This window comes from Apium graveolens, chromosome 2, assembly GCF_009905375.1.
Source record: "Apium graveolens cultivar Ventura chromosome 2, ASM990537v1, whole genome shotgun sequence".
Classification (NCBI taxonomy): Eukaryota; Viridiplantae; Streptophyta; class Magnoliopsida; order Apiales; family Apiaceae; genus Apium; species Apium graveolens.
In genome coordinates, this window is record NC_133648.1 from 166049306 (window position 1) to 166074688 (window position 25383).

General features: G+C 37.5%; 2 protein-coding genes and 1 long non-coding RNA gene across 3 annotated transcripts; 2 read left to right on the forward strand and 1 right to left on the reverse strand.

Annotated features, from left to right (window-relative positions):
* Positions 1-10969: 10969 nt before the first annotated feature.
* On the reverse strand, positions 10970-11416 carry LOC141695298 (uncharacterized). Its single transcript, XM_074499558.1, has one exon. It carries the CDS (start codon positions 11414-11416, stop codon positions 10970-10972), a length of 447 nt encoding a protein of 148 aa, XP_074355659.1.
* A 5299-nt stretch (positions 11417-16715) lies between these two features.
* LOC141707972 (farnesyl pyrophosphate synthase) lies at positions 16716-20766 on the forward strand. The gene is made up of 12 exons (XM_074511427.1): positions 16716-17085; positions 17360-17384; positions 17567-17679; positions 17783-17869; positions 17963-18079; positions 18531-18619; positions 18705-18756; positions 19126-19221; positions 19842-19886; positions 20015-20104; positions 20186-20257; positions 20382-20766. Exons 1-12 carry the CDS (start codon positions 16969-16971, stop codon positions 20508-20510), a joined length of 1032 nt encoding a protein of 343 aa, XP_074367528.1. The 5' UTR covers positions 16716-16968; the 3' UTR covers positions 20511-20766.
* A 1034-nt stretch (positions 20767-21800) lies between these two features.
* Positions 21801-22702, forward strand: LOC141706114 (uncharacterized). The gene is made up of 4 exons (XR_012568646.1): positions 21801-21939; positions 22102-22151; positions 22248-22325; positions 22503-22702. It is a non-coding gene; the product is annotated as an uncharacterized LOC141706114 (long non-coding RNA).
* The last annotated feature ends 2681 nt before the right edge of the window (positions 22703-25383 follow it).

The following is a 25383-nucleotide window of genomic DNA, read 5'->3' on the forward strand; positions in this document are numbered from 1 at the left end:
TCATTTTAAGCACTTCATCCCTAACATAGAAAGCATCATCTCTATCTTTCTGAGTTTGATGGAACATGACTAACTCTTTTTCTAAATAATCATTCCTCTTTTTGCAAGCAAGATTTTCAGAAGTTAATCTTTCACATGTTAAAGTTTGATCTCCATAACTAATGAACATGGTTTTAAGATATCTTCTCAACTCATTAATATCATCAGTATGAAAGGCATAAGTAGTTTGAGGTACCTTTAATTCAGCAGCTTCAGAACTGCTTTCAGCACTTGCCTTATCAGCATTTTCCATCAAGGCATAATTCTCCTCACTTTCAGAATCTGAGGTGTCTGTCCAGCTTTTCTTCTTTGTGACAAGATCCTTGCCTTTGTCACTCTTCACTTTCTTGCAATCAGGAGATATATGGCCTTTCTCACCACAGTTGTAGCATTTGACATTTGTATAATCTCCTCTGTCAGACTCTCCTCCTCTTCCTTCAGATTTTCTGAAATTCTTCTTATCAGAACTTATGCCTTTCCTGGAAAACTTCTTTCCCTTCCTGAACTTCCTATATGCAATCTTTGTGATCCCTTTCACCATAAGAGCACACAGCTTCATCATCTCTTCATCAGCATCCGTCTCAGTCAAGCTTTCAGATTCTGAGTCATCATCACTTTCAGAACTTGATGACTCGGTATCAGACTTTATGAAGAGAGCTTTACCCTTGTCTTTCCTTGAGGTAGCTGCCTTGAGGGATTCTTCTTCAGCCTTAAGAGCAACTGTCCTTGACTTTCCTCCTTTCATCTTGCTTCTTTGTTCCATCTCAAGTTTATGAGTCTTGAGCATTCCATTGATTTCATCAAGAGTTGTTTCATCAAGATTATAGTTGTCTCTTATTGTTGTTGCCTTCAAATCCCAGCATTCAGGAAGAGCTAACAGGAATTTAGGGTTTGAATCTTCAAGATCATACTCCTTATTAACCAGTGACAAATCATTTAAGAGTTTGACAAATCTATCATATAAATCAGTCAATGACTCATTATCCTTTGAGTCAAAGTGTTCATACTCTTGAGTGAGTATTGTCTTCCTGTTTTTCTTGATCGTATCCGTTCCTTGACATCTTGTTTCCAAAGCATCCCATATCTCCTTTGCAGTCTTGCAGTTTATTACCCTGTTTGACATTACATTATCAATAGCACTATGCCGTAAGTGTCGTACCTTAGCATCCTTAGCAATTGATGCGATATCTTCAGCAGTGTAATCACTCTTCTCCTTTGGTACAGACTTTGCTGCTTCACCTGCAACTGCAACAACGAGCTTGGTTGGTTTGTGAGGCCCTTCCTTGATTCTATCAAGATATTCTGGATTTGTAGCTTCCAGAAACATGGTCATCCTTACCTTCCATATGGAATATTCAGATGGTCTCAATATGGGAACTCTAATAGTATCATATCGGCTTTGAACTTGTGTCTTTGGAGGTTCTTCAGTTTTGGTGGGCTTAGTTGGAGTTTCTGTTTCAGACCTGATTGTGTTTGGATCTTAAACTGTTTGTACGTTAACAGATAGGCTCTGAAACAACTTGTTAGGTCACACACACACTGTAGAGGGGGTGAATACAGTGTATAGTACAATCAAATCGAACTTTAATAACTCAAGTAACAGAAAACAAACTTTATTGAAACAATAAACTCTGTTACAGTATGGAACTGTTCTCTCTCAGTGATGAACAAATATCACGAGAGCTGTTAGGGTTACAATGAATAATCTTCTCGAATATGATAACACTTATAGTGTAAACCCTATATCTGTGTTTATATACTACACAGTTACAAGATAATCGCTAATTGATATGGAATATAATTCTGCTTCCTAAAATATATCAATCGGATATCTTTTCTGCCAAGTATTCTATTCTTCATAGAATTCCTTCTTCATGCATATCTCTTCTTATGTTTATCTCGATCTTCAATCCTTTAACCAGCTGACTTCCTTATCTGAACGTCCTTCAGTACTTAAGTTCTGATATCCATCTTCTGATGATTATCTCCTGATAATATAAGTACTGATATCCTTAAGTCCTGACTTCCAGTAAGTACTGATTTATCCTGTTTAAGTAAGATCTGAAAACTAAACATAAATCACATTAGCCATGACATTATCAAATATATCTAACAGTAATCACTCTTCTCCTTTGGTACAGACTTTGCTGGTTCAACTGCAACTACAACAGAGAGTTTGGTTGGCGTTTGTGTGGTCCTTCATTGATTCTATCAAGGTATTCTGGATCAGTAGCTTCCAGAAACATAGACATCCTCACCTTCCATATGGGATATTCAGATGGTTTCAGTATGGGAACTCTAATAGTCTCATATCGACTATGGATTTGAGTCTTTGGAGGTTCTTCAGTTTTGGTGGGCTTGGTTGGAGTTTGTTCTTCTTTAGACATGATTGTTTTTGGATCTTAAATTGTTTGTGTGTTAACAGATTGCTCTGATACCACGTGTTAGGTCTCACACACTGTAGAAGGGGGTTGAATACAGTGTTTATCACAATCAAATCGATTATAAGAACACAGAAAACATATTTTATTTAACACAATAAACTCTGTTACAATATGGAACTGTCCTCTCTCAGTGATGAACAACTTATCACGAGAGCTGCTAGGGTTACAATAAATAATAACTTCGATTATGATAACACATATAGTGTAAACCCTATGTCTGTGTTTATATAATACACAGTTACAAAATAATCGCTAATTGATATTGAATATGATTCTGTATCCTAAAATATATCAATTAGATATCTTCTTTTCCAAGTCTTCTATTTTCCATAGAAATCTTCTCTATGCATAACTCTTCTTTATTTAGTCTTGATCTTCTTTCCTTTCAATCATCCTTTCCTTAACTGTTCGTCCTTCCGCACTTAAGTTCTGATATCCATCTTCTGATAATTATCTCCTGATAATTTAAGTACTGATATCCTTAAGTTCTGACTTCCAGTAAGTGCTGATTTCAGTAAGTACTGATATTTCCTGTTTGTTAAGATCTGAAAAACTAAACATGAAACACATTAGACATGACATCTCAAATATATCTAACAGTATATGTATATATACGAAATGTTGCAGTCCCCCCCCCCTTTTTCTCTTCAAAAGCCGTGCCTGTTAAATAATTACAGTGATGTAATCATTAACTGCGGTGGTTATTTTCTGGACGCTCAGGATTGTGTCACGTGTCTTCATCCGACCAGCACGATCGCGTGGCAGTTGAGTGGGTTACTATCTCATTTGTGCTTATAAATACTCCTGTTTTGGCATTTCTTTTTTCTTTACGCAGTTACAAACACCCAACACTCTCTGCAACTTTTCTTCAAGGCGAATTTGGGAGCTTTTCTCTTTGAAGCCGCCTTACTTCTCCTACTTTCTTGTAAGCTTTCAAACTTTTTCTTCGCCTTTTTGCTTCCTCGTGATTGTTAATGAATATTTGTAGTATAAGTTCTTCGAATGCATGCGTACCCAATCATCCGAATTGGTTTACTTTGTTGCGTCGAGGTTTTGTGAATCGAACGTGATGTTGTTCATTGTTTAGATTTTTAGGCTTTGTTTGCATAAGAACAATTGATGTTTATAGTGAATCTGGGTTTGTTTTTTGGCTTTTGTATATGTACGAATAAGGGGTTTAGTTTATGCAAGAAACTGGGTTTGTTTTTGTTGTTCGTGACTGTTCATGACTTGTACTTGTAAGCATATATATATATGTATAGACTGTAGGATATACCTTGGTGTTTCGATTCGAAGGTTAACTGTTTCTGAGTGGCTTTCTGTTTTTCTTTTTCTCTTTTTCAAAATGGCATAGATTCCGGGGTTATATGCTTAGGAGAGGAAGAGTGAAACGACTAGCCAACCTTAAACGTAGGCCCGACCGTCCCCACTTCGGATTTCCCGACCATTCTTCAAGTGATTCTTCCCCGGAATCTGAGAATATGCCTCCCCGTCGCCAGCCTGTAGTTGAGGAGTTTCCCACTTTCCTTTTAAACCCCGGGCAGACTTTGGGTAGAAGAGACGAGTCTTGGGTAGATATAGATCACTATTTTGTTCAGACCCGAAAGAATAGTCCCCCGCATGATTACTATTTTAGGGACCTTTCTGCTGTTTATAGGCCGGGGGGAAGGAGCCTTATGATGGGGCCTGTAACATCCGGGATATCGCGTGTAATTATTTTTATTAATAAGTAATTTTTATATGATTATTATGTGATTTTTGGTGAATTATCTGATGATTTGTGTGAATATGTGAATGCTTATATGTGATACAGTATAAGTTTGTTAATTTTATTATGACCAGAATAAAATATAGATAATTACGGTATTTTTCTGGTAATTTTTGGGTTGTTAAATGATTTTATATTGATCTATGAATTTATTAATTATTTTCTGAATAATTAAAAAATTATTTTATAAAGCCGGGAATCGTCCGACTTCAACCGTTTTTACGTTTTTACAACCTGAAACTCTTCCGAAAACTCCTTACTAACCTAATATGGTAATTCCAGACATTTTCCATATTTTGACTTTTTCAATCCGGATTACGGTTTGACCTGTGCGAGGCCCGGCGCAAGATTTTTGATACGATAACCATTTCGGTGAATCATCAAAACCCGCATTCTCGAAAGGCGGGATATTATTACAATATTTTCATATAAAGTGTTTTATAAGAAGCCCGGTTTGGATAATTATCTAGTACGGGTACTAAATTGGATCGTTTTTGCAGTTACTTAGCGGCTAAGTAACTAATTTATCGATCCAATACTCGTTTTTGCAGTTACTTGGTGGCCAAGTAACTAATTTAACGATCCAACACGAACCAATATTCCAAAAATATATATAGCCCTTTTATCATTTTATTTTATTCGAATAATCACAATCAGTCAGTAAAACCCCGTAAAATACAGAGAAAATGTTAAATTCACGTCGTGTTCTTATAATCAAACATACGAACGAAGGCGTTACCGAACTCCGATTCAAGCGGGCGATATATCAAAACAAAGCTCTCGAAAAGTACTTTCTGAATCAATCAACCATTTCAGTACAGAAATCAAGGTGATTTTTATATTTATTTATTTTAATTCGAATTATTTGATGATTAAAATATGAATTTTTTTCTTGAGGTTGTTGATATGATTTGATGATTCCATCGTGTAGATAATATTTTTCTGGTCAGTTTGGTATATTATATGTCAAAAATAGAGTTCAATAACATATAGAAAAGGGTGTTTGATTCTTAGAAATAAAATTAGGGTTCTTGGTATGAATGTTCTTGATTGAAAATTAGGCGTTTCTTTGTGTGGGGTTATTTGTTATAATTGATTGTAGCAACGTGTAGATCGTCCAAAGACGATTCGATTGATGTATATATAAAGAACAAACGATTACTGGAAGGGTGTAATCGGAAAATCGGGGTTCGCCGGCCGCAAAACTTCGATTGAATTTTCCGGTTAATTCTTTGATTATTTGGGTGAAATGAATCTGCAAATACGTTCCTGAAGCAACTAGCGTTATTTTCTGTTAATTGGAACCATTTCTGGATGGTTTTTCAGTCACCGGAAAAGCTCATGGAGGGCGTCCATGGCTTTCCGGCGAGCTTGGGGGAGACGACTATAAAATTTACAATTTAGTCCCCCAAGTTTTGCAAAGCTTGCGTTTTTGATACTTCTGTTTTAAAGATTTTTAAAAATCAAAGTTCAGTTTTAAAAATACTAAAAAATCAGATTTCTGTTTTGTTATTTTCAAAAATTATACTTTCTTTTTTATAAAATTTTCAGGAATTGATTTTTATTATTGTAAAACTTCAAAAAATTTATTATTTCTTTTCTGAAAATTATTTTAATTACAAAATAGAACTCAAATATTTAATTAATTAATTTTAGTTGATAATTAATTATTTAATTGGTCAATTAATTTAAATATTAATTGATTAATTAATTTAATTAGTTATTAATTAATTTTAATTGATTATTTAGTTGGATTTAATTATTTAAAATTGATTTAAAAATTTTGAAAAATAGTTTCGAGCTTCAAAATATTATTTAAAATTATTTTAAAGGCTCGATAATTATTATAAAATTATTTTAAAGTCAGATTCGGGTGTTCGAACCCTATTATTTAATTATAAATTGATTCGGAGTCCCGTTTTAATTTTGAAAAATGTTCAAATATTCGTATTAAATACCCGGAAAATCATTTTGACCCCGAATCTTCGTTGAAAAATTATTTTGATCGAATATCTTGCGTGCTATGTGCTACGTGCTAACTGATTGATGTGTTATATGCCTATGTGGTTATGGTTTGACTGTTTTAGTCATAACTTTTAATCCGTAAATCGGATTTGGGTAAAACGAAGGGTAGATAAAAGCTTATGACGTCTATGTGATGATTAGAATAATATGAGTATGAATAATTGATAGATACTTGTGATGCCTAGCAGAGTCAGCGAGGCATAGAATAGGAAACCAGTGATCCATAAATAGAATCAAAGCGTAGAAAGAGAATGAAAGTGATTGATAAATAGAAGCAAGGCATAAAAAGAGAAGAAAAGTGGTTGATGAATAAAACTGTTAGATGAGTACAAGTAAAGTGGAAATCGTCGGTGATAAGGCAAGTACTTCTGAACCTTTTTTCAAGATATATTGCAAATATTTTTGAACTATTTCATAAAATGCCGCTATTATTCAAAATAACTCATGTTTTATATTGCAAGCGCTTTAAACTATTTAACCTTGAACCCTGATTCTTATTGATCTTGAGCCATAAGCCTTATTCTTCATAAACCATTGATTGTTGAATTTCCATATATGAGCCAGACACATACGATACTACTCCATAAATACATATCTACCACATACTGATTTCTGATATTGAATTGCTTGACATACCAACCCTTATTCCTTGTTTAACAGAAGACCAATTCTTGGAACCCTTAAAACCTTGGTCTTCTACTTTCTGATTCTTTCCTTGATTGAAAGCCAATCTTTTTAAATTCCCTATTATGCCTTCATGGTGTTATGAATCACCCTATACTTTAAGATAAATGTTGTTTATGATTCAGCGTATGGATTTACATTGGTTATCATATTGAATTGTTTATAAATGTGGGCCAGATTCGTGGTAAGACCAGATTCGTGGTAAGACCAGATTTGTGGTCATAATAGGCCAATGCGTTCCTTGGATCCAGTATATAGAGCAAAGCTGGGAGCCTTGCTCGGGGTTAATGCGTGACTGATCAGCAGCCTAACTTTGGTTTTTAAATTGAAAAGTGAATATCCAATTCTAATCATTGCTTATTCAGAAACTTGATTCTTCTGAATCATTTCAATTGGTTATTGTTTAACCTCATTTATTGCTATTATGACTTGTTGAGCTAGTTAGCTCACTCTTGCAAATCTTTTTTATGTTTTCAACAGTTGAAAAGGAAATTATTGGTAACGAGGATTCCCAGTCCCGTGTGTGAGCTAGGATTCCAGGTTAAGTTGAATCGAGCTAGCAGGAGATTTATATTGTAGAGAAGTTATGCAAGATTGTTCGAACGATATCATTATCAATTGTACGTTGAACTAGTTGGGATTTGGTACGATGTAATAAAAGTTAAGGTTGTGACTTGTTTTCATTATTTAACCTGTTGCGATCCGTGGTTGTGTAAAGAAGGGTCAATGCATATAATACTTTATATACAAGTTTAAATATTATGGTGTGTGTTGTGAGCCCCAAACTTCTGACCCGGGTTTGGAGGATGTTATAGGGCCCGCATGGATCAGCTTTTCTATAACACTCCCGAGACTAGCTATGTTCCAGCTCCCCGTCACCCTGACCTTTCGGAATATTCCTTTGAGCAAATAGATGACTTAGTGAAAGCCATTTTCCACTTCGAGGATGGTATGGAGTGGAGGTGGCCCGAGCCTCATGAGAGGGTTGATCACCGTCCTATGGGTGGTTGGGTAGCTATTCCTCAAGAGCATCTTCGTAACATGAGGCCCAACCTTACCAATTCACCAAGTCTTTCTGCCGTGATGTCTACGGGATACCCTTTACTCAGTTGGCCCTAAATTCTATTAAGTGGGTTTCTTGGTACCCTGTTTGTTGCCATGTGAAGAAGTACCTTCCTACCTTCAAGCTTTTCCACTACCTTTTTAGGATTAAGAAATCCACCCTACCTCCCCTTTTTGAGTTCACATTCAATATAGATGGCTGTGGGTTTCCTGCTGATGCCAAGAGTGCACCTGTCTTTATGTTGAATTCGCTCCGGGGCTTGCACCAGGAGTTCATCTTCGTCCGGGGTGAGGACCTGGAGTTTATGCCTATGTATAAAACTGCTTTGAAAAATAATAGGTTCCCAACCGAGTGGCTCGGTGGAGATGCCCTGGTAAAGATGTACGATTTTTTGGTGGCTCTGGGTGCCCAGTGGACCCGGGATACCTTTTTAGATAAGCAAACATTGTATAATGTTGGTTGTAAGTGCTTTACTTCAATAGTTTTTTCCTTGTACTCTTTCTTGATGTATATCATTGCCCTGACGTCTTCTTTCTAAACTGTTGTTCCTTGTGCAGGTCTTCCGTTCCTTAACCCTTTCCATCACGCTATGTCGCAACAGTCCAAGGATTTGGCTGGAAGGTTCAAGAAGATCGGTGGTGAAGGCAGGTGTGGGTAGTGGTTCGCAGGCCCGGGATGCTGGTTCTTCGGGGAACAGCGTAAGGCAGAATGCTCCGGTGGTTACTACGCCTATTATCCCGGAGCCCGAGGAGGTTGAGGTATTGGAGCTGGAGGAAGAGAAGGTTGGAGCATTGAACCCTCGCAAGAGGAAAGCCGTGGAAGATGCTGCTAGTGGCTCCGGAACCCCACAGCGTAGGAGGGTTTCTACTTCAGGCCCCACTGAGGAGGAGAGCCAGAAGTTGGTGGAGGAGGACGCCTTGAAGAGCCTCTTAGCCCGGATGACTCTTGACGATCGTCGGAACAAGATGTTCGACAACTATGACTCCCCTACTGACTTCGAGTGCTATGCCAAGGAGAATCTGGATACTTTCCTTGATCATCTTGTTCGGGATGTTTCAGAGGTAAGAGTGTTCCCTTATCATCTTTTTGTTTCCTTCCTTTGTATCAGCACTGAGTCTTTTTTATTACTTTTCAGGCTAACGCTCGGATTAGCGGCTGCTCTACTATTCTTCACAACTATCGTATAAGGGAGGCTAAGAATAAAGCTGCAGCGAAGGAGTTGGCTGGTTAGAAGGAAAGATTCACCAAGTACAAGGATGTGAAGGAGAGGGAGTCCCAAGAGCATAAGCAGGCCGTTGCTGAAGCGGTGAAAGCCCGGGAGGCTGCTGAGCAGGTGGTTGGATCCCTCTGGGCGGAGGTGGAGAACTTGAAGAGAGAGCTTGCTGCCAGGCCCCGGGCAGAGGAGGTTCTTGAATCCTTCCGGGGTACTCCATCCTACTACGAAGAGCTCAATAACAAGATCTTTGAGAAGGTCAACATCTGCTGGGACATTGCTTCTGCTTATCTGGCTGAGAATCCGGGTGGTGATATGGACAGGTTCATAGAGCTGTACCTCGCAGAAGAGCTCCGTCGTGAGGAAGAAAAAGTGGCTGGAGAGGGTACCTCCAGGGCGCAGCCACCTCCTCCTCCCGAAGAGGTCCGCGAGAAGACTCATCCTCCTCCCGAGAACTGAAGAATGAAGATCCAGGCTTCATGCCTTGTAATTTGTTTTTTAGCTTGTTGTCGTTCCAGACTTAGCCCTTGTGGCTTTTGAACTTGCTATTTAAATTTCGTATGACTTTGGTTTGGATTTGGCCCGGGGCTTGTTTTTCCCTGGGCAAGCATGTAAATATATTTCCCTTTCTGCATTTGGTTTTTGCTATTTTTTGATGGTGTCTAAAATTTTAACTGAAAATTTTATAAAGTACACATGGTTTGTGTTATGGTCCCTGGGGTGGGGTCTAAAATTTTAACAGAAAAAGTTTTTTTAAGTACATATGGTGTGTGTAATGGTCCCCGAGATGGGGTCTAAAATTTTAACTGAATAAAGTTTTTCCAAGTACACATGGTTTGTGTAATGGTCCCTGGGATGGGGTCTAAAATTTTAACTGAATAGAGTTTTTCCCAGTATACATGGTTTGTGTAATGGTCCCCGGGATGAGGTCTAAAATTTTAACTGAATAAAGTTTTTCTAAGTACACATGGTTTGTGTAATGGTCCCCGGGATGGGGTCTAAAATTTTAACTGAATAAGTTTTTCTAAGTACACATGGTTTGTGTAATGGTCCCCGGGACTAAAATTTTAACTGAATAGAGTTTTTCCCAGTACACATGGTTTGTGTAATGGTCCCCGGGATGGGGTCTAAAATTTTAACTGAATAAAGTTTTTCTAAGTACACATGGTTTGTGTAATGGTCCCCGGGATGGGGTCTAAAATTTTAACTGAATAAGTTTTTCCAAGTACACATGGTTTGTGTAATGGTCATCGGGATGGGGTCTAAAATTTTAAATGAATAAAGTTTTTCTAAGTACACATAGAGACAGTAATCAAATGACATAATAAAATTACCTTGAGCTATGGGGTGCTCAAAGCGAAGTTTTTCATTTAAATCAAAATAAAGCAAAAATTACATTTTGGGGTGTATGAGGAGAGTATTTACATTAGGCTGTCATAGCATAAAAGTAGAGGTGGCCCCAGAATGTGCATCTTGCCCTTACTGGTAGAACTTCCTTAGACGGGCCCCATGCCAAGTATTTGGGACTTCAGACCCGCTAAGATAGCTAAGCTTGTAGGTCCCTGGGCGGAGCACTTCCTTAACCATATAGGGCCCTTCCCAGTTGGGTTGTATCTTCCATTGGTTGGTCGGGTCCGAAGCCTCGGTGTGCCGAAGTACCAAATCTCCCGTTTCATACTCTCTGATTTTTATCTTCTTTACGAATTAGAGCTTTGTCTTTTCTTTATAGTCTTCTATTTTTTTACAGCCCGATCTCTTACTTCATCCAGGAGCTCCAGGTTGGTCTTGAGGCCTTCAATGTTTGAGATTTCCTCAAAGTTGATGACCATGTGGGAGGGGGACCCGGTTTCGATTGGTATACGGGCTTCGGTGCCATAGGCAAGCTTGAAGGGGGTCTCATAGGTTCCCATCCTGGGAGTGGTCCTGTAGGACCACAGGACTTTCAGGAGCTCATCTGGACAAGTTTTCTTGGATTCTTCCAACCTTTTTTCGAGGCCCCGGAGTATGGTTCTGTTAGTCACCTCGACTTGCCCGTTTCCTTGAGGGTGTGCCACAGATGCCCTTTTGTGCTTGATACCGAGTTCTCTCAAATATGATTCAAAGTCGGATCCAACGAACTGCGGCCCATTGTGGGAGACCAGAACTACCGGAATCCCGAATCTCATGATGATTGAATCCATGAATTTGATGCAATCTTGTTGATTGATTGTTCTCATGGCCTTAGCTTCTGCCTATTTTGTCATATAGTCGACGGCTAATAGAACATAGCGGAGGTCGCCTCTTGCCCGGGGAAATGGGCCCATGATATCTATGCCCCAAACGGCAAACGGGATAGGAGATAGCACTGACGCTAGCAGGCTGGGGCTTTTCCTGGGAACATTGCTGAATTTCTGGCACTGAGGGCATTTCTTGACATAGGCGATGGAGTCAGAGTGGACTGTGGGCCAGTAATATCCTTGCCTGATAACTTTGTAAGCCAGAGCTTTGGCTGCCAGGTGATCTCCACAGATGCCTTCATGAACTTCCCGGAGACAATAGTTTGCTTCCTCCGGGTCTACACACTTCAGGGTGGGCGCTGAAAAGGCTCTTCTGTATAGCTATCCATTTTCCAGGAAGAAATGAGTAGCCTTGTGCTTCAAGTATCTGGCTTTGTTCTAGTCTTTCAGGAGCGTTTCGTCCCTTAGGTAAGCTATGTAGGGAGTCATCCAGTTGTCCGGGCTGCCGATGCACAGGACCTCGGATCGCTCTGTGCTAGGTGCCTTAAGTTCTTCGAAGTATACCGAGCTGATGAGATCCGACGTAATCTGCACGAGCTTGGATAACTCATCTGCCTTGGAGTTCTCTTCCCTATTTATCTGGAGGATGGTGATATCGGGAATGGTTTACAGGATATCCTGTATCATTGCTTGATATTGTGCCAGTTTTGGATCTTTCACAATATACTCTCCACTGGTTTGCTTGACTACAATCTGGGAGTCGCTATAGATGATCATCTTCGTAATGCTGAGAGATTTTGCTAACCCGAGCCCGGAGAGGAATGCCTCATATTCGGCTTGATTGTTCGTTGCTTTGAAGGCAAAAGTTATTGCTTGTTGAATGGTGAAACCTTCTGGGCTAATAAGAATGAGGCCAGCCCCGGATCTTTCAACCGTTGATGATTCGTCCACATAGAGCTTCCAAGAGCCTGTGTCCGGGTTGGATTCCTTACAATCAATTCCGCTAGGTGCAGGTGGTTATGGCTCGGGGAAGGTGCATTCCATAACAAATTCTGCTAGGGCCTGGGCCTTTATTGTCGTTCGCGGCACAAACTTGATGTTGAACTAGCTTAATTCAATGGCCCAGTTGACCAGCCTCCCGGATGCGTCTGGCTTGTGGATGATTTTCCTGAGCTGTTGATCTGTGACCACTCTAATTTCTTGGCCTTGGAAATATTGCCTTAACTTCCTGCTGGAATGTACGAGGGCCAAGGCGAATTTTTCCAAGTTTGGGTATCGAGTCTCAGCATCTTTGAGGACTTGGCTGATATAGTAGATGGGGCTCTGGATTCCTCCTTCCTCCCGGATTAAGGCAGAAGAGACAGCCTTGGGGTCAGCGGCGATGTAGAGAGACAAAGGCTCACCGTGCTTGGGTTTTGATAGCACCGGGGGGTTCATCAGGTGTTGTTTGACTTCTTCAAAAGCTGTATTGCATTCTGGAGTCCGATCCACCAACTTCTTGTTCCGGGCGCCTTTCAGTAACTCGAAGAATGGAAGACACCTTTTCGCCAGCTTCGGGATGAACCTGCATAGGGCCGCCAGGCATCCTGCCAACTTCTGGATGTCCTTCTGAGTGCAGGGTATCTTCATTTCCATTATGGCGTTGATTTTTTCTGGGTTTGCTTCGATTCCTCTTTCGCTGACTAGGAAGCCCAGGAATTTGCCTGAAGGTACCCCGAACGCACATTTCTCCGGGTTCAACTTCATGTTGTACCTCCTCATATTGTCAAAACACTCCTTGAGGTCCTTGATGTGATCCGGGATCGTGAGCGACTTGGAGATCATGTCGTCCACATAGGATTCCATATTCCTCCCCAGTTGGCTTTTGAAGATTGTGTTCATCATTTTCTGGTAGGTGGCTCCGGCATTGATGAGCCCGAAGGGCATCATGACAAAGGCGTAGACTGCCCGATGAGTAATGAAGGATGTTTTGGCGATATCTTCAGGATTCATGCAGACTTGGTTATACCCTGAGAAGGCGTCCATAAAGCTGAGCATGGTATGGCCTGAAGTTGCGTCGATTAGTTGATCGATATTGGGGAGGGGGTAGGAATCTTTGGGGCATGCAGCATTGAAGCTTGTGTAGTCGACACACATTCTCCACTTTCCATTCGGCTTCTTGACTAACACCACATTGGCGAGCCAGTCGGGGTACTTGATTTCGCAGATGATGTCGGCCTTGAGCAACTTCTCTACTTCTTCGTCTATAGCCTGTTGTCGCTCCGGGGCGAAGTTTCTCCTCTTCTGTTTGATCGGCCTCTTCCGCGGGTCTACATCCAAACTGTGCATCGGCACGGACTGGTCAATCCCGGGTATATCCTCCGGTGCCCATACGAACACGTCCGCATATTCTTTTAGCAGCAGGATGAGTTCTTCCTGGAAGGATGTCTCTAAGCCTTTTCCAATTTTCAACTTCCGGATGGGGTTCCCGGGCTCCAACTCTATCTCGATAGTTTGCGCAGCAGGCTCTACCTTGGTCTTTTCCTTTACTTCCATAAATTTCTGTATCCGGGCATCGGCGTTGGTCACGCCGTAGCCCGAGTCCTCTATCACGTTGATATCTAATCTTGGCCTTTTGTTGAGATGTTCGCGGTGTTTCTTCCGTCTTTGGCCTTTGGGTAGGGCCATTGCCTTCTTTCTGTTCTCGGGATCGGTTTCCGCCATCACTAAGGCCTGCCCATAGCATCTCCCAGATACGCCACGGTCTCCTCTAAGTTCTCCGATGCCTCCCGGGGTAGGAAACTTTAGTTTTAAGTGAATTATTGAAGGGATGGCCCGGAGCTTGGTAATGGTGGGCCTCCCCAAAATCATGTTATAAGAGGATGTAGCACTTATCACGTAAAATTTCATGACATGAGAGACTTTCCGGGGTGCGGTCCCGAAGACCATGGGGAGGTATATTACCCCGCGGATCGAGATCATATTATTTCGAAATCCATAGAGGGGGTCTTCGAGGCACGGGTCCATTCGAAGGTGTACCTCTTTTCCTTTCTATATGAGGGGCGACGTTTCGGGGACTCATCATCATCCCGAATTCGCCTGTTCATCTTCATGGAGGTGAGGAAGTCATTTTCCTTGATAAACTTTGAAGCCATCGCATAAGCAGAAGCAAGGCTTTGGGGCTCTCTATGGATCAGGTCTTTTACGTAACCTTCGCATGAGACCTGGTGGAGGTTTCGGTGGAAAATATTTACGGCTTCGTTCTCCTCAAGGTTGGAGAGCTGGTTGACCGCTTCTTGAAATCTTTTGATGAACTCGGGTAGGGTTTCTCTGCTCCTTTGTTGGATGGTTTCCAAGTGGCACATCTGGAGCTCGTTCATGCGGTTTGCCCTAAACCTCTTTAAAAATATTTCCCGGAAGTCTTTCCAAGAGTCGATGCTCCGGGAGGAGATTCTGATGAACCATTTTTGTGCTCCTCCCTTTAGTGTTGAAGCGAAGAAATTGTACTTGGTGAGGTCGTTGTAATCATATATGTTCGAGATCTGTTCAAAGTAGTTTAGATGATCTTCAGGGTCGGCAAGCCCGTCAAAAGAATCGAAGTTGAAGTGTTTGAGGGTGGGTTCCCTGGGGCTGGATTCCAGTTTTCTGGTGAAGGGCGTGGTCGCCGCTCCGACTTCCACGTCCCCCTCAACTTTTCTTTTAAGATCCCGGAGAACCCGGGCCATCTGCTCCTGTTTAGATTCTTTCTCCTGCTAGGAATCTAAGGAGACCTGAATTCTGCGTGTCTTCTTCTTTTGTTTCGCCTCCTCCTCTTGGATCCTCTTTTCAATGTTGGCCTTGGCCTTGGCCTCTTCTTCCTTCCGGATGCGGTCCCGGAGTGTAGCTCTCTTGATCTCGTCCCGGGCGTCTTCTGATGGCTTCTTAGTTTTGCCAATACGGTCTAAGACTGAGCCCCGAGATTCTTCAGAGTGCTCCTCCTTATCCCCGGGACGGGTTTCAGGAGTCTTGTGGTTCTTTTCCTTCCATAGATCCCTAGCCGCTTGAATTTGCTTCGGAGTCATGTTTCCCCAAGGATTTGGAGAGGTTTCTGCATATTTGTGGGTTTCTTTCTCTATAGTTACTCTCTGGTCTCCGGGCTGGAGTTGAGATGAAGCACGAGTTATGGGGGGCTCCTCTTCTATCTCCTCCATCTCTCCATCCCTGGGTGGGACAACGGTGGGTTGAATAGTTCCCGAGATCGAAGTTTTGCTCTTTCTTATGGCCTTTTTTTTAGAACATAGTATGGGAAATTGTAGCAAAGGTGCAACAGAGTGTTTGACTGTTTTGGAAGGAAATATAAGAAAAATGAGTCGTGAAGAGAGTGAGGGTCTTGTTCTTACCTGGGAGGGGGTTTTGTTGACTATTGGAGCTGTGTAACGTAGCTGGAGATGACACCACACCACCGGAGGTTCACCCCTCCTTCTAATGCCAATGATAACTCTCTTTCTTCCCGTGTCTTCTCCTCTCTCACGTGAGCTAGAGCCTCGTCCATGTGGCAGCTGGTGTGAGGTTAGCATGTCAGGTAGGGGACTCTGCAAAACAGAACCGGAGGGGGGCTATTTCCCACGGCAACTCCGGTGTGAGAATGAGAATGAGGTCTCTTGAAGAAGAAGAGGGAAGAATGAGCTATTCAAAATATGTATGGTGGTGTGTGTATAGGTGTGTAGCAGTCAAATTTTTTTCAACCCCTAAAACCCTCTTTTTTGGGCCTTTTATAGGTCCCAAGATTTAGGATTTTGGGGGTTTGTACCTCTTTATCCTAACATTTGATCATTCTTGGTTGGTGAGTGGGTGGACGGTTTGGATCGTCTGTGGGATCGGGTGTCCTTCTTCCACCAGTATTGTCTTGGGATCTTTACATATGGATGACTGGGATGCAATTGTTCCATTTTGGGTAGTATGAGACAATTGACATTTTTGTCCTGTGCCACGTGGCCCCGGGGACCACCCCAGTTTGGGCCTGGGGTGTTCTCTATCTGGATTTTTGCTTCTTTATTTGGGCTTGATTATTTATGGCCTATCAGGTGTGGCGTTTAAGGAAACTTGTTAAATAATAATAATAGAAAAATAGAAAAAAAATGATTATTAGTTAGTTAAGTATGTGTTTTAATAATTAATAAGTGATTTATTACGATATAATTAAAAATTGAGAATGAATAACATGTTATAATTTTGAAACAAATAAAAAGAAAATACAACAAATAAAATATTGAATGAAATCAAATATAAAATAAGAAGAACGTGAAAGAAGCGGGGTGGGGGGAGTAATAGTAAAACAACAACCACCGGACCGGGCTCTCATCCGCCATCCAATATCCATCCAGCGTTAGTTGTTTGTTTAGGAATTGCTGGCCCCCCTCACTCAGTCCCTCCTCTTCCTCCTATAAATACCAACTACCCCCCCCCCCCAGTCCCATATCATACACACACACACACCTCACTCCTCCCTCGCTCGTGCTATAATATTATTATTATATTCTTTCCTTCCGTTGATTCCAATGGGCGGCGGCGATCTCAAGGCCAAGTTTCTGGAGGTTTACGCTCTTCTCAAATCTGAATTGCTCAATGACTCTGCTTTTGAATTCACTCCTCATTCTCGCCAATGGGTCGATAGGGTATGCATTTCCTCGTGCCTTTTTCCTTTTTAGCTTAACAAAGAATCTATTCCACACCATTGTCGATTGCATTTCTAATAACCCCCCCCCCCCCTTTCCATGTTTAGCATTGTTGGAGAGCTTTGTTTCATATTATATGTCAAATTATCCATATTCCAACACGATCTTGACAAATCTATTTGGATTGCTCTACTAACTAAATCATATTAACATGTATTCAATCGTCTCTGTTAATCAATCTTTTATTTGACTGTTTACCCCCTTTCAATTGCAGATGCTGGACTACAATGTGCCTGGAGGTAGGACCATAATTATTACACCACTTCTTTTCAAATAAACCACATATCAGTTTCGTGTCTACTCACCTCATTCTTTTACAACATTTTTTTCAAGAAATGAGCAAAAATGTTTAACTTGAATAAATTGCTTAAGAGCCTGAGTTTGCATCTCAATACTCCATACTAACCTGCCTTATTCACAGGTAAGCTGAATCGAGGCCTTTCTGTTATTGACAGCTACAAGTTGTTGAAAGGACAAGAACTAGACGATGACGAAATTTTTCTTTCAAGTGCACTTGGTTGGTGTATTGAATGGGTAAGCTCTCAGAATGTTCTAGTCCATGGTCAAACATTTACTATCATCATATGATTGTAGTTTAACACTCGTTTTGTGATTCTTAATTGACCAAAAATTGCAGCTTCAAGCTTATTTTCTTGTGCTTGATGACATTATGGATGGCTCTCACACACGCAGAGGTCAACCTTGCTGGTTCAGAGTGCCCAAGGTATGAATCCATGGTCAGAAGTCTAATCTGTTAGTTAAGCATGTAACTGACTCACTTTAATTCCTTGAGTGACCAGTCTCTAATATGTGGTAGGTTGGTATGATTGCTGTAAATGATGGCATATTACTTCGCAACCATATTCCAAGGATTCTAAAGAAGCATTTTCGGCAAAAACCTTACTATGTGGATCTGTTGGATCTTTTTAATGAGGTGAGAATTGCTGCATAACAGATCAATTGCAAGGTTTTACTAATTAACGCAGGGGCTGTTGAAATTAAATTAAATAATACTTTCCAGGAGTTTAAGCAGAGCTGCGTAGTTTCTTATAAACAGTAGTTTCACGTGTAATGAATACTTCTTTATATACATGCAACAAATACCCCTTCAAAATTTTACATTAAGCTAATGCAACAGTTTGTTATGCAATATTAATATTGACTATTAAACTAACTTCTTTCTGAAAAAGTAATCCGCGGGATGCCTAAAGCTTTGAGTGTCCAAAAAGTGTATGTCAATGTCATTATACAGCAACGTTTTAGCAAATAAGTAAAGTTTCAAATCGAGGTCCTACACTGTTATTGTACATAGGCCAGGAATAAGGTTTGATTATTTCAAAGATGATATATATACCAATGATAATATATGTACATATCATGAGCAGGTGGAGTTCCAGACAGCTTGTGGACAGATGATAGATTTGATCACCACCCTTGTAGGAGAGAAAGACTTGTCTAAGTATTCATTGCCTATGTAAGTGCTGGACCCTTTTTTTAACCCCTAAAAAACATGTTCTTTTTTCAACCTAATGAAGTTTAACATTGGCGTTCTTGTGCAGTCACCGCCGGATTGTGCAGTACAAAACTGCTTACTACTCATTTTATCTTCCAGTGAGTTATTGTTCTACACATATATCTTACTTTTCTTTTATTTGCATGTTTGGAATCCCTTGTGCACACATCACTTGTTGAAATTTCTGCTTGTTTGCCTGTGATATTCTATATTATCGATGTTATGTATCTAATGTGTGAAACTTAACTGCCTACTTGAGTTTCTCTGATGCTTGCTGCTGACTGGAATAGTTACATGGCTTCTTTGTTTTTAATTTTCTTATCTAATACATAGTAATCTAGTTAAAAATTAGTTTCTGGTCCATTCATAACAACATAATGAAATTATAAGTTCGAATCGGTTTTTACTTTTTCTTTGTATCGCAAAACTTCGTTGGCAGTTGATGATTGGTTATATTTCTTATGAAGGTGGCCTGTGCACTTCTTATGGCTGGTGAAGACCTTGAGAAACATACTAATGTGAAGGAGATACTTATTGAAATGGGCACCTATTTTCAAGTGCAGGTAAGTCTTAATGCTCCATGTATCTTTTGTATACATTTTCTAAAGAACTTTGTATAATCTCAACTTAAAACCCAACTTTATCCTAAATTAAATTCCGCTCCAAAATTCACTGATATGCCAACACATGTGTTGTGTTTAGTTGGGAGGAATGAAATCGAAGGAAATAAATTGAAATGTGAACTATATTCTGGGGTACATGTTTAAATTTTTTGTTTCTTCCTCCATTCCATTCATAACAAATTACATTAGAGTTCACCCCTCCCCCCCCCCCAAATTTTTTTTTAGTAGAAATGCTCTATTCTACCCATCTTCTTCCCAAATCTTATCATAAAAATTTGCAATCATACAATTATTTTATTATTTTCCCTCCTACCTCCATTGTCCCCCTTTAATTTCATTCCATCCCCCCCTCCAACCGAAGACAAAGTTGATTTTGGCAAGCTAGTGCCCCCACCCGCCCTTCCGAAAAAGAAAATGAAATATGAGTGCATTGGTACATGGAAAGTAGGTTTAGTATTCTTCTTTTTATTCCTTATGGCAATTTAATATTATATATGCTGCTTGTGTCCTCTTAATTGTAAGAATGTATATGCTAATTTGATCATTTTCTTATCTTTTAGGACGATTACCTGGATTGCTTTGGTGCGCCAGAGGTTATCGGTAAGGTAAAACGCTTCCGACTTCTCGCTGCTATTAACGTATTTGGGGTCCTGCTTCGGGGTCATTTATCTAATAATCGATATCTTGGAGTAATAGTCTAATATATATCAGAGTTTGCCTATACGTTTGACAGATTGGAACAGATATCGAAGATTTCAAGTGCTCCTGGTTAGTTGTAAAAGCACTCGAACTTTCAAATGAGGAACAGAAGAAGTTCTTATATGTAAGTTGAAAGGAACATCATTTTTCTATTCCTCTACTCTTAACATTGCTAACCCCCAATATTATTGGTTCCTTTCAACAGGAGAACTATGGGAAGGAGGATTGTGCCTCTGTAGCTAAAGTAAAAGAGCTATATAATACTCTCAAGCTTGAGGTATTTTACAAGTTTGTTTCAACTTAACTCTTTATATTGCAATTTTTATAGTGTGAAAGTCTGGATGTTTAGAGTTCCCAGTTGCTGAAAACTGAATGCATATTTTTCTTTTTTGTCTTTGTAGGATGTATTCGCCGAGTATGAGAGCAAAAGCTATGAAAAGTTAATCAACTTCATCGAAGCTCATCCAAGCACATCTGTGCAAGCAGTGTTGAAATTATTTTTGGGAAAGATATACAAGAGGCAAAAATAAGAGATTCTTCGTAGTCACCCGGGTCAGATCAATAGTCTCAAAGTTTGTGTGTTGTGATGCTTTCTTTTGTCATTGTTATAGACATTCTATTTCTACCTCAGTTATAATTGCTTTCACTTTTCTTTTCAGTGTGTTGCAAGTTAAGATGTATTGTAACAGCCCGTTGGTTTTCCATTACCGAAGACTTTTACAACTAGACTATATTAATTTGTACGGACACATTTGATATTTATGTCACTGCAATCCCTTGGTTTCAGCTTCTTCTTTTTACATATGTTATGCAGCGTGTTTAAGCTTGAGAATCGATAAATTATCAAAGATTGGCATGAATAATTTAGATTGTGCTTGGTGGCCTGATAATTCAGTCATTTAAAATTCTCAACATTGTGCTATATCTGAAACAAATCTTAATTCTTTTGGATAGCAGTGATTTGAAATCAATTTTAGTATCTAATCAATATATTCTTAATGCATGCTAGCGAAGGTATGCATTTTTTACATAAAAAAGGGTAGTATAGTAAATAACTAATCAATATATTCTTAATGCACGCTAGCGAAGGTATGCATTTTTTACATAAAAAAGGGTAGTATAGTAAATAACTAATTAAATAAATATCCAACTCCGACATGTTTAATGAAAATAACTAACAAAATAACCAAATCTGACCCGTTTATCCGCTTTTATTTAATGCATTCTTATGTATCTATTAATTAGAGATCATAATTTCGTGCTGTTAACAATTAAAATATTCAAAATCGTAATCAAAAATCAATTTTATATCAATGTATCTATGATCCTAATTTTATGATATCAACAATTTAAACATTCAAAATTGTAACCAAAGATCAAGATATGTATATCAATTAGAGATCCTAATTTCATGATTTCAGGAATTTAAATAAAATTGTAATTAAATAACAATACAGTCTTATGTATATTTCAATTAGAGACCCAAAATTCGTGGTATGAACAATTTTAAACAAAATTAAATATCAATCCAAGACTCAATTAACATGGAAGTACATCAATTTTTTCATTATTGTCCTTTTTTAAATTTTGATATATGATATGCATATACATTTATAGAAATTTGAAAATTCAAATTTTTGATTGATTAGCTGTATTTTGTATATTTAGATTTTAAATCCTCGAGTGTATATATATTTTTAATTTTCTATTTTCTCATTGTTTCATCTTCAGCTGCCTTTCTTCTTATTCCTATAATTATTTTATTTGTTCCTTACTTACATTGTTAAACTTATATGAGCAAATCATGAAATCCGATATATATGTGTTTATAATGTCGATTTATATATAATTATTATTTTTAAATATCTGTTTCAATGATATAGGTATTATAACAGTGGAGTAATTATTTGTAAGCAATAGTGGAGTAATTATTTGTAAGCAAGGATTCAATCAAAACAGGTATTTGTTTATAAATATTGAACAATGATATCAAGAGTATAATATCAGTTATCTCTTTTGTATTTTGATTTTATAGCAATTCCTTGATGCATATCATTTTTTATAAGACTAAATTTTGATATAGTTATGAATATTTTTATGGGCGTACATGTTTGATGACAGGAGCCACCGAGAATGAATATGACACAATTTCCGATTAAGTGTCAATCTAGGTATGAAACACCTATATCATTATAGATTATTTCAGTTTATTCTCCAATTAATATTACAAATCTTTTAACTAATGGTTTAATGCTTACTTATGTTAGAGATATGAAAAATATGTATTGGATCTTTGGAAAATGAATCCAAAAATATAAACTCTTGGATATGAGGGGAATATCTTGGTAAGGACTGAATTACCTTACACTCTTTTTTCTTTTTTCTGTGCATTGCAAATTAGTATGCCTTAGAGTCTTTAGACTGTTTTGTTTGTAATTTTGATGATTTTAAATGAAGTCACGTTCAGACTTAAATTTCATACTAAAAAATGCTTATCTTTACATGTTTTCCATATATACGAGGAAATGAGCATGAGGTATGGCTACTGGTGAATCCGGAGACGGTGGCTGGCGATTTTGTTGAGATAAATGGAGCAACTGCAAATGTATTACAGTGTGGGTATGATTCATGTATTATAGTCTGGACTATAGTTTGTACATTCATCCTCCAATATTTATACTTGCACTAAATAAACAATAGTTTTATGTGTTTGGATGTTGAATGACTTTCTACTGCTATTTTTTTCTCAATTTTATTTATTTTTAAATGTGATTCCTTTATTTTTAAATACACAAAAAAATTTCATCATATGCTTCATTGGATGATTTTACTCCTTTTTTTTTCTCTCACTGCAATGGAAGAAATGAGAGGTTTTTATCGAAATTCTAATAACTCACTTTGTCTGATAGTCTTTAAAAGCTAATGTGGAAGAGGCAAATTCAAAAGTTCATATTCAAGATTTGATAGCAATGATATTACATGGTGAGAAGAGTATGACATTTCTTTTGTATAAAATTAGTACACCCTAAATATAGAAAGCATTTAATTTATCGTTCAACCATTCACCTGACTACAATATTGTCAAATTAGATATACAAATGAGAGAGGTATGTTGTTATTAACACCTCGATTAAAATGAATATATATTTTTATAGAGAGTTAATTTTCAATGTGACATGCTGCATGTACCAATTTTCTGTAATAATTATTATATATCATACTTATGTTTTTAACCGCATTTGCATGATAAACATATCTAGACTGGAACATAGGGAATGAATTCGATGTTTTAATTGTGAAAGATAAAAACGTAAATAAAGTATGGTCTAATCAGATGATACAGAATCTCCACTGTCATGTAATCATCTTTTTATTTTCAAAATCATTCTAAAATATAATAGTCTCTTAAATAATGTTTACTGCATAGACGCTACCAGAACAGAATTCATAAAGGCATTGTCCGAGGATACAACCATAAAATATAAGGGGGGCTGAATGACAATGATTATTTGATTCAGCGGCTCATCTCTTCCACTTTGAAACTTTCTTCTTTTATTGTATACCGGTTTTTTTAGCTTAAAAGATGGACATGTTTTTTAGCTATTTTATATTCATAGATCCAATTTAGATAGGTTATAAAAAATAAGATATATTTTTTTCATGAAAGGTTGTATATGGAACTTATTGAAGACCAGTAACAAAAGTAGGAAATTCTCCTATTAGTAATTTAATTTGTAAGATTGACTTGAAAGTTATTGTCCTACATAAAAAAAGATATTCTCAAGAAAATTTGCATATTTTTGTCCATGAAAATTATTATTTCCTAATTGCCCTTATGTTTCAAATTTTAATTCATTCCTCCAAAAAGAGTATTGATTCTACTAATCAAACTATTATTATGCTAAAATAAGAAATTATTTAATGTATTAAACCAATTATAGTAAAGTTTGTGCATTGATTAAGCAAAATAATATCTTTTCAGCATCATGTGTTATTGTTTCCCTATTCACATTATTTTTCAAAATTTAAAATTTAAATTATTTCTCTTAATAGCCTATTCTTGGACACATTAGTTCTTTAACCCGTTAATAATTAACAACCGAAAAGGAAAGTTATTTAATATGTTGGGTATGAAATTTGCACATTTGTGTCCATGAAGATTATTCTTTCCTACATGGCCTTATATTTCAAATTTCGAATTTGTTGCTCCAAAAAGAGTATTGATTCTGCTAATTAAACTTTTATTGTAACAAAATAAGAAAGTAATTAAAGTAATACACCAATTATAATAAGTTTTGTGCACTAATTAAGCAAACCAATATTTTTTCATCACTTAATGTTATACTTTCCCCACTAACATCATTTTTCAACATTCGAAATTTTATTTGTTATTGTCAATAGTCTATACTTTCCTCATTATCAATATTTTAAATTAGAAAATTTCTAATTAATTATTATTTAACATATTTATATATATATTTTTCAAACAACCATCCATTTTATAATTAAAAAATGAAGTGAAAGTTTGATTGGTTAAACAAAAAATGCTTTTAGTAAATGATTAGTTATTCAACTGTATACATTTTTTAAGACAGTTCCGTATACATATTCAAATTATAAAGATTTTATTATTTTTATAATTGTATGAACTTATTTTTTTAAATAATAATAATTTTTATATTATAAAATGCGAGACGGCGTCGTGAGACGCCGTCAAGTAACACTTATAATTATATGATTATATAAGGTAAACTTGCAAATTTGTGAAAATTATATTCTTTTACGAATTTTAGAATCTTATTTTATAAAATTTTAATACTAAATTAGCTATATATATATTTAATATATGTTATAAATAAATATTTCTATATAATAAAATGCGAGACAGCGATGTGAGGCGCCATTGACTAAAATTGATTATATATGATTATATAAGGTAAACTTGCATAATAAAGATTATATTTTTTAAGCATTACTGAATCTTATTTTATAAAATTTTAAATTACTAAATTAGCTACACATAATTAATATATGTTCCTAATAAAATATTTTTATATAATAAAATGTGAGACGGCGCCATGAGCAGGCCCGGTCCTGAGTTTTTCTAGGCCCAGTGCGGATATTTTTTCGAGGCCCTTAAAAATGTGAAATAATTTTTTTTAAAAAAAATAATGTTTTAAGAGGTTTGGAATCTAGACAAGTGATATGCTAGAAGGACAATCCCTAGGTGTTAATTTTAGATCCAATATATTCAAGTTTGTTACAGAAAAAAATAATAACCCAAACATCTTAAAATTATACAAATATTACGAAGTCTAAACTAATACATTATTTTATATATTTAGAAAAGTTTTTAATGAGAGATAACATAGGTTGAGAATAACAAGAAAATAAATTTTATAA

What these genes read in the sequence shown, in the direction of transcription:
- LOC141695298 (XM_074499558.1), bottom strand. Translation starts at nt 11,416, where the DNA reads ATGGATTCAATCATCATGAGATTCGGGATTCCGGTAGTTCTGGTCTCC.
- LOC141707972 (XM_074511427.1), top strand. Translation starts at nt 16,969, where the DNA reads ATGGGCGGCGGCGATCTCAAGGCCAAGTTTCTGGAGGTTTACGCTCTT. An exon ending in TGTTGGATCTTTTTAATGAG is followed by an intron (nt 18,080 to 18,530) that starts GTGAGAATTGCT and finishes TATCATGAGCAG; the next exon opens with GTGGAGTTCCAGACAGCTTG. An exon ending in GCACCTATTTTCAAGTGCAG is followed by an intron (nt 19,222 to 19,841) that starts GTAAGTCTTAAT and finishes CTTATCTTTTAG; the next exon opens with GACGATTACCTGGATTGCTT.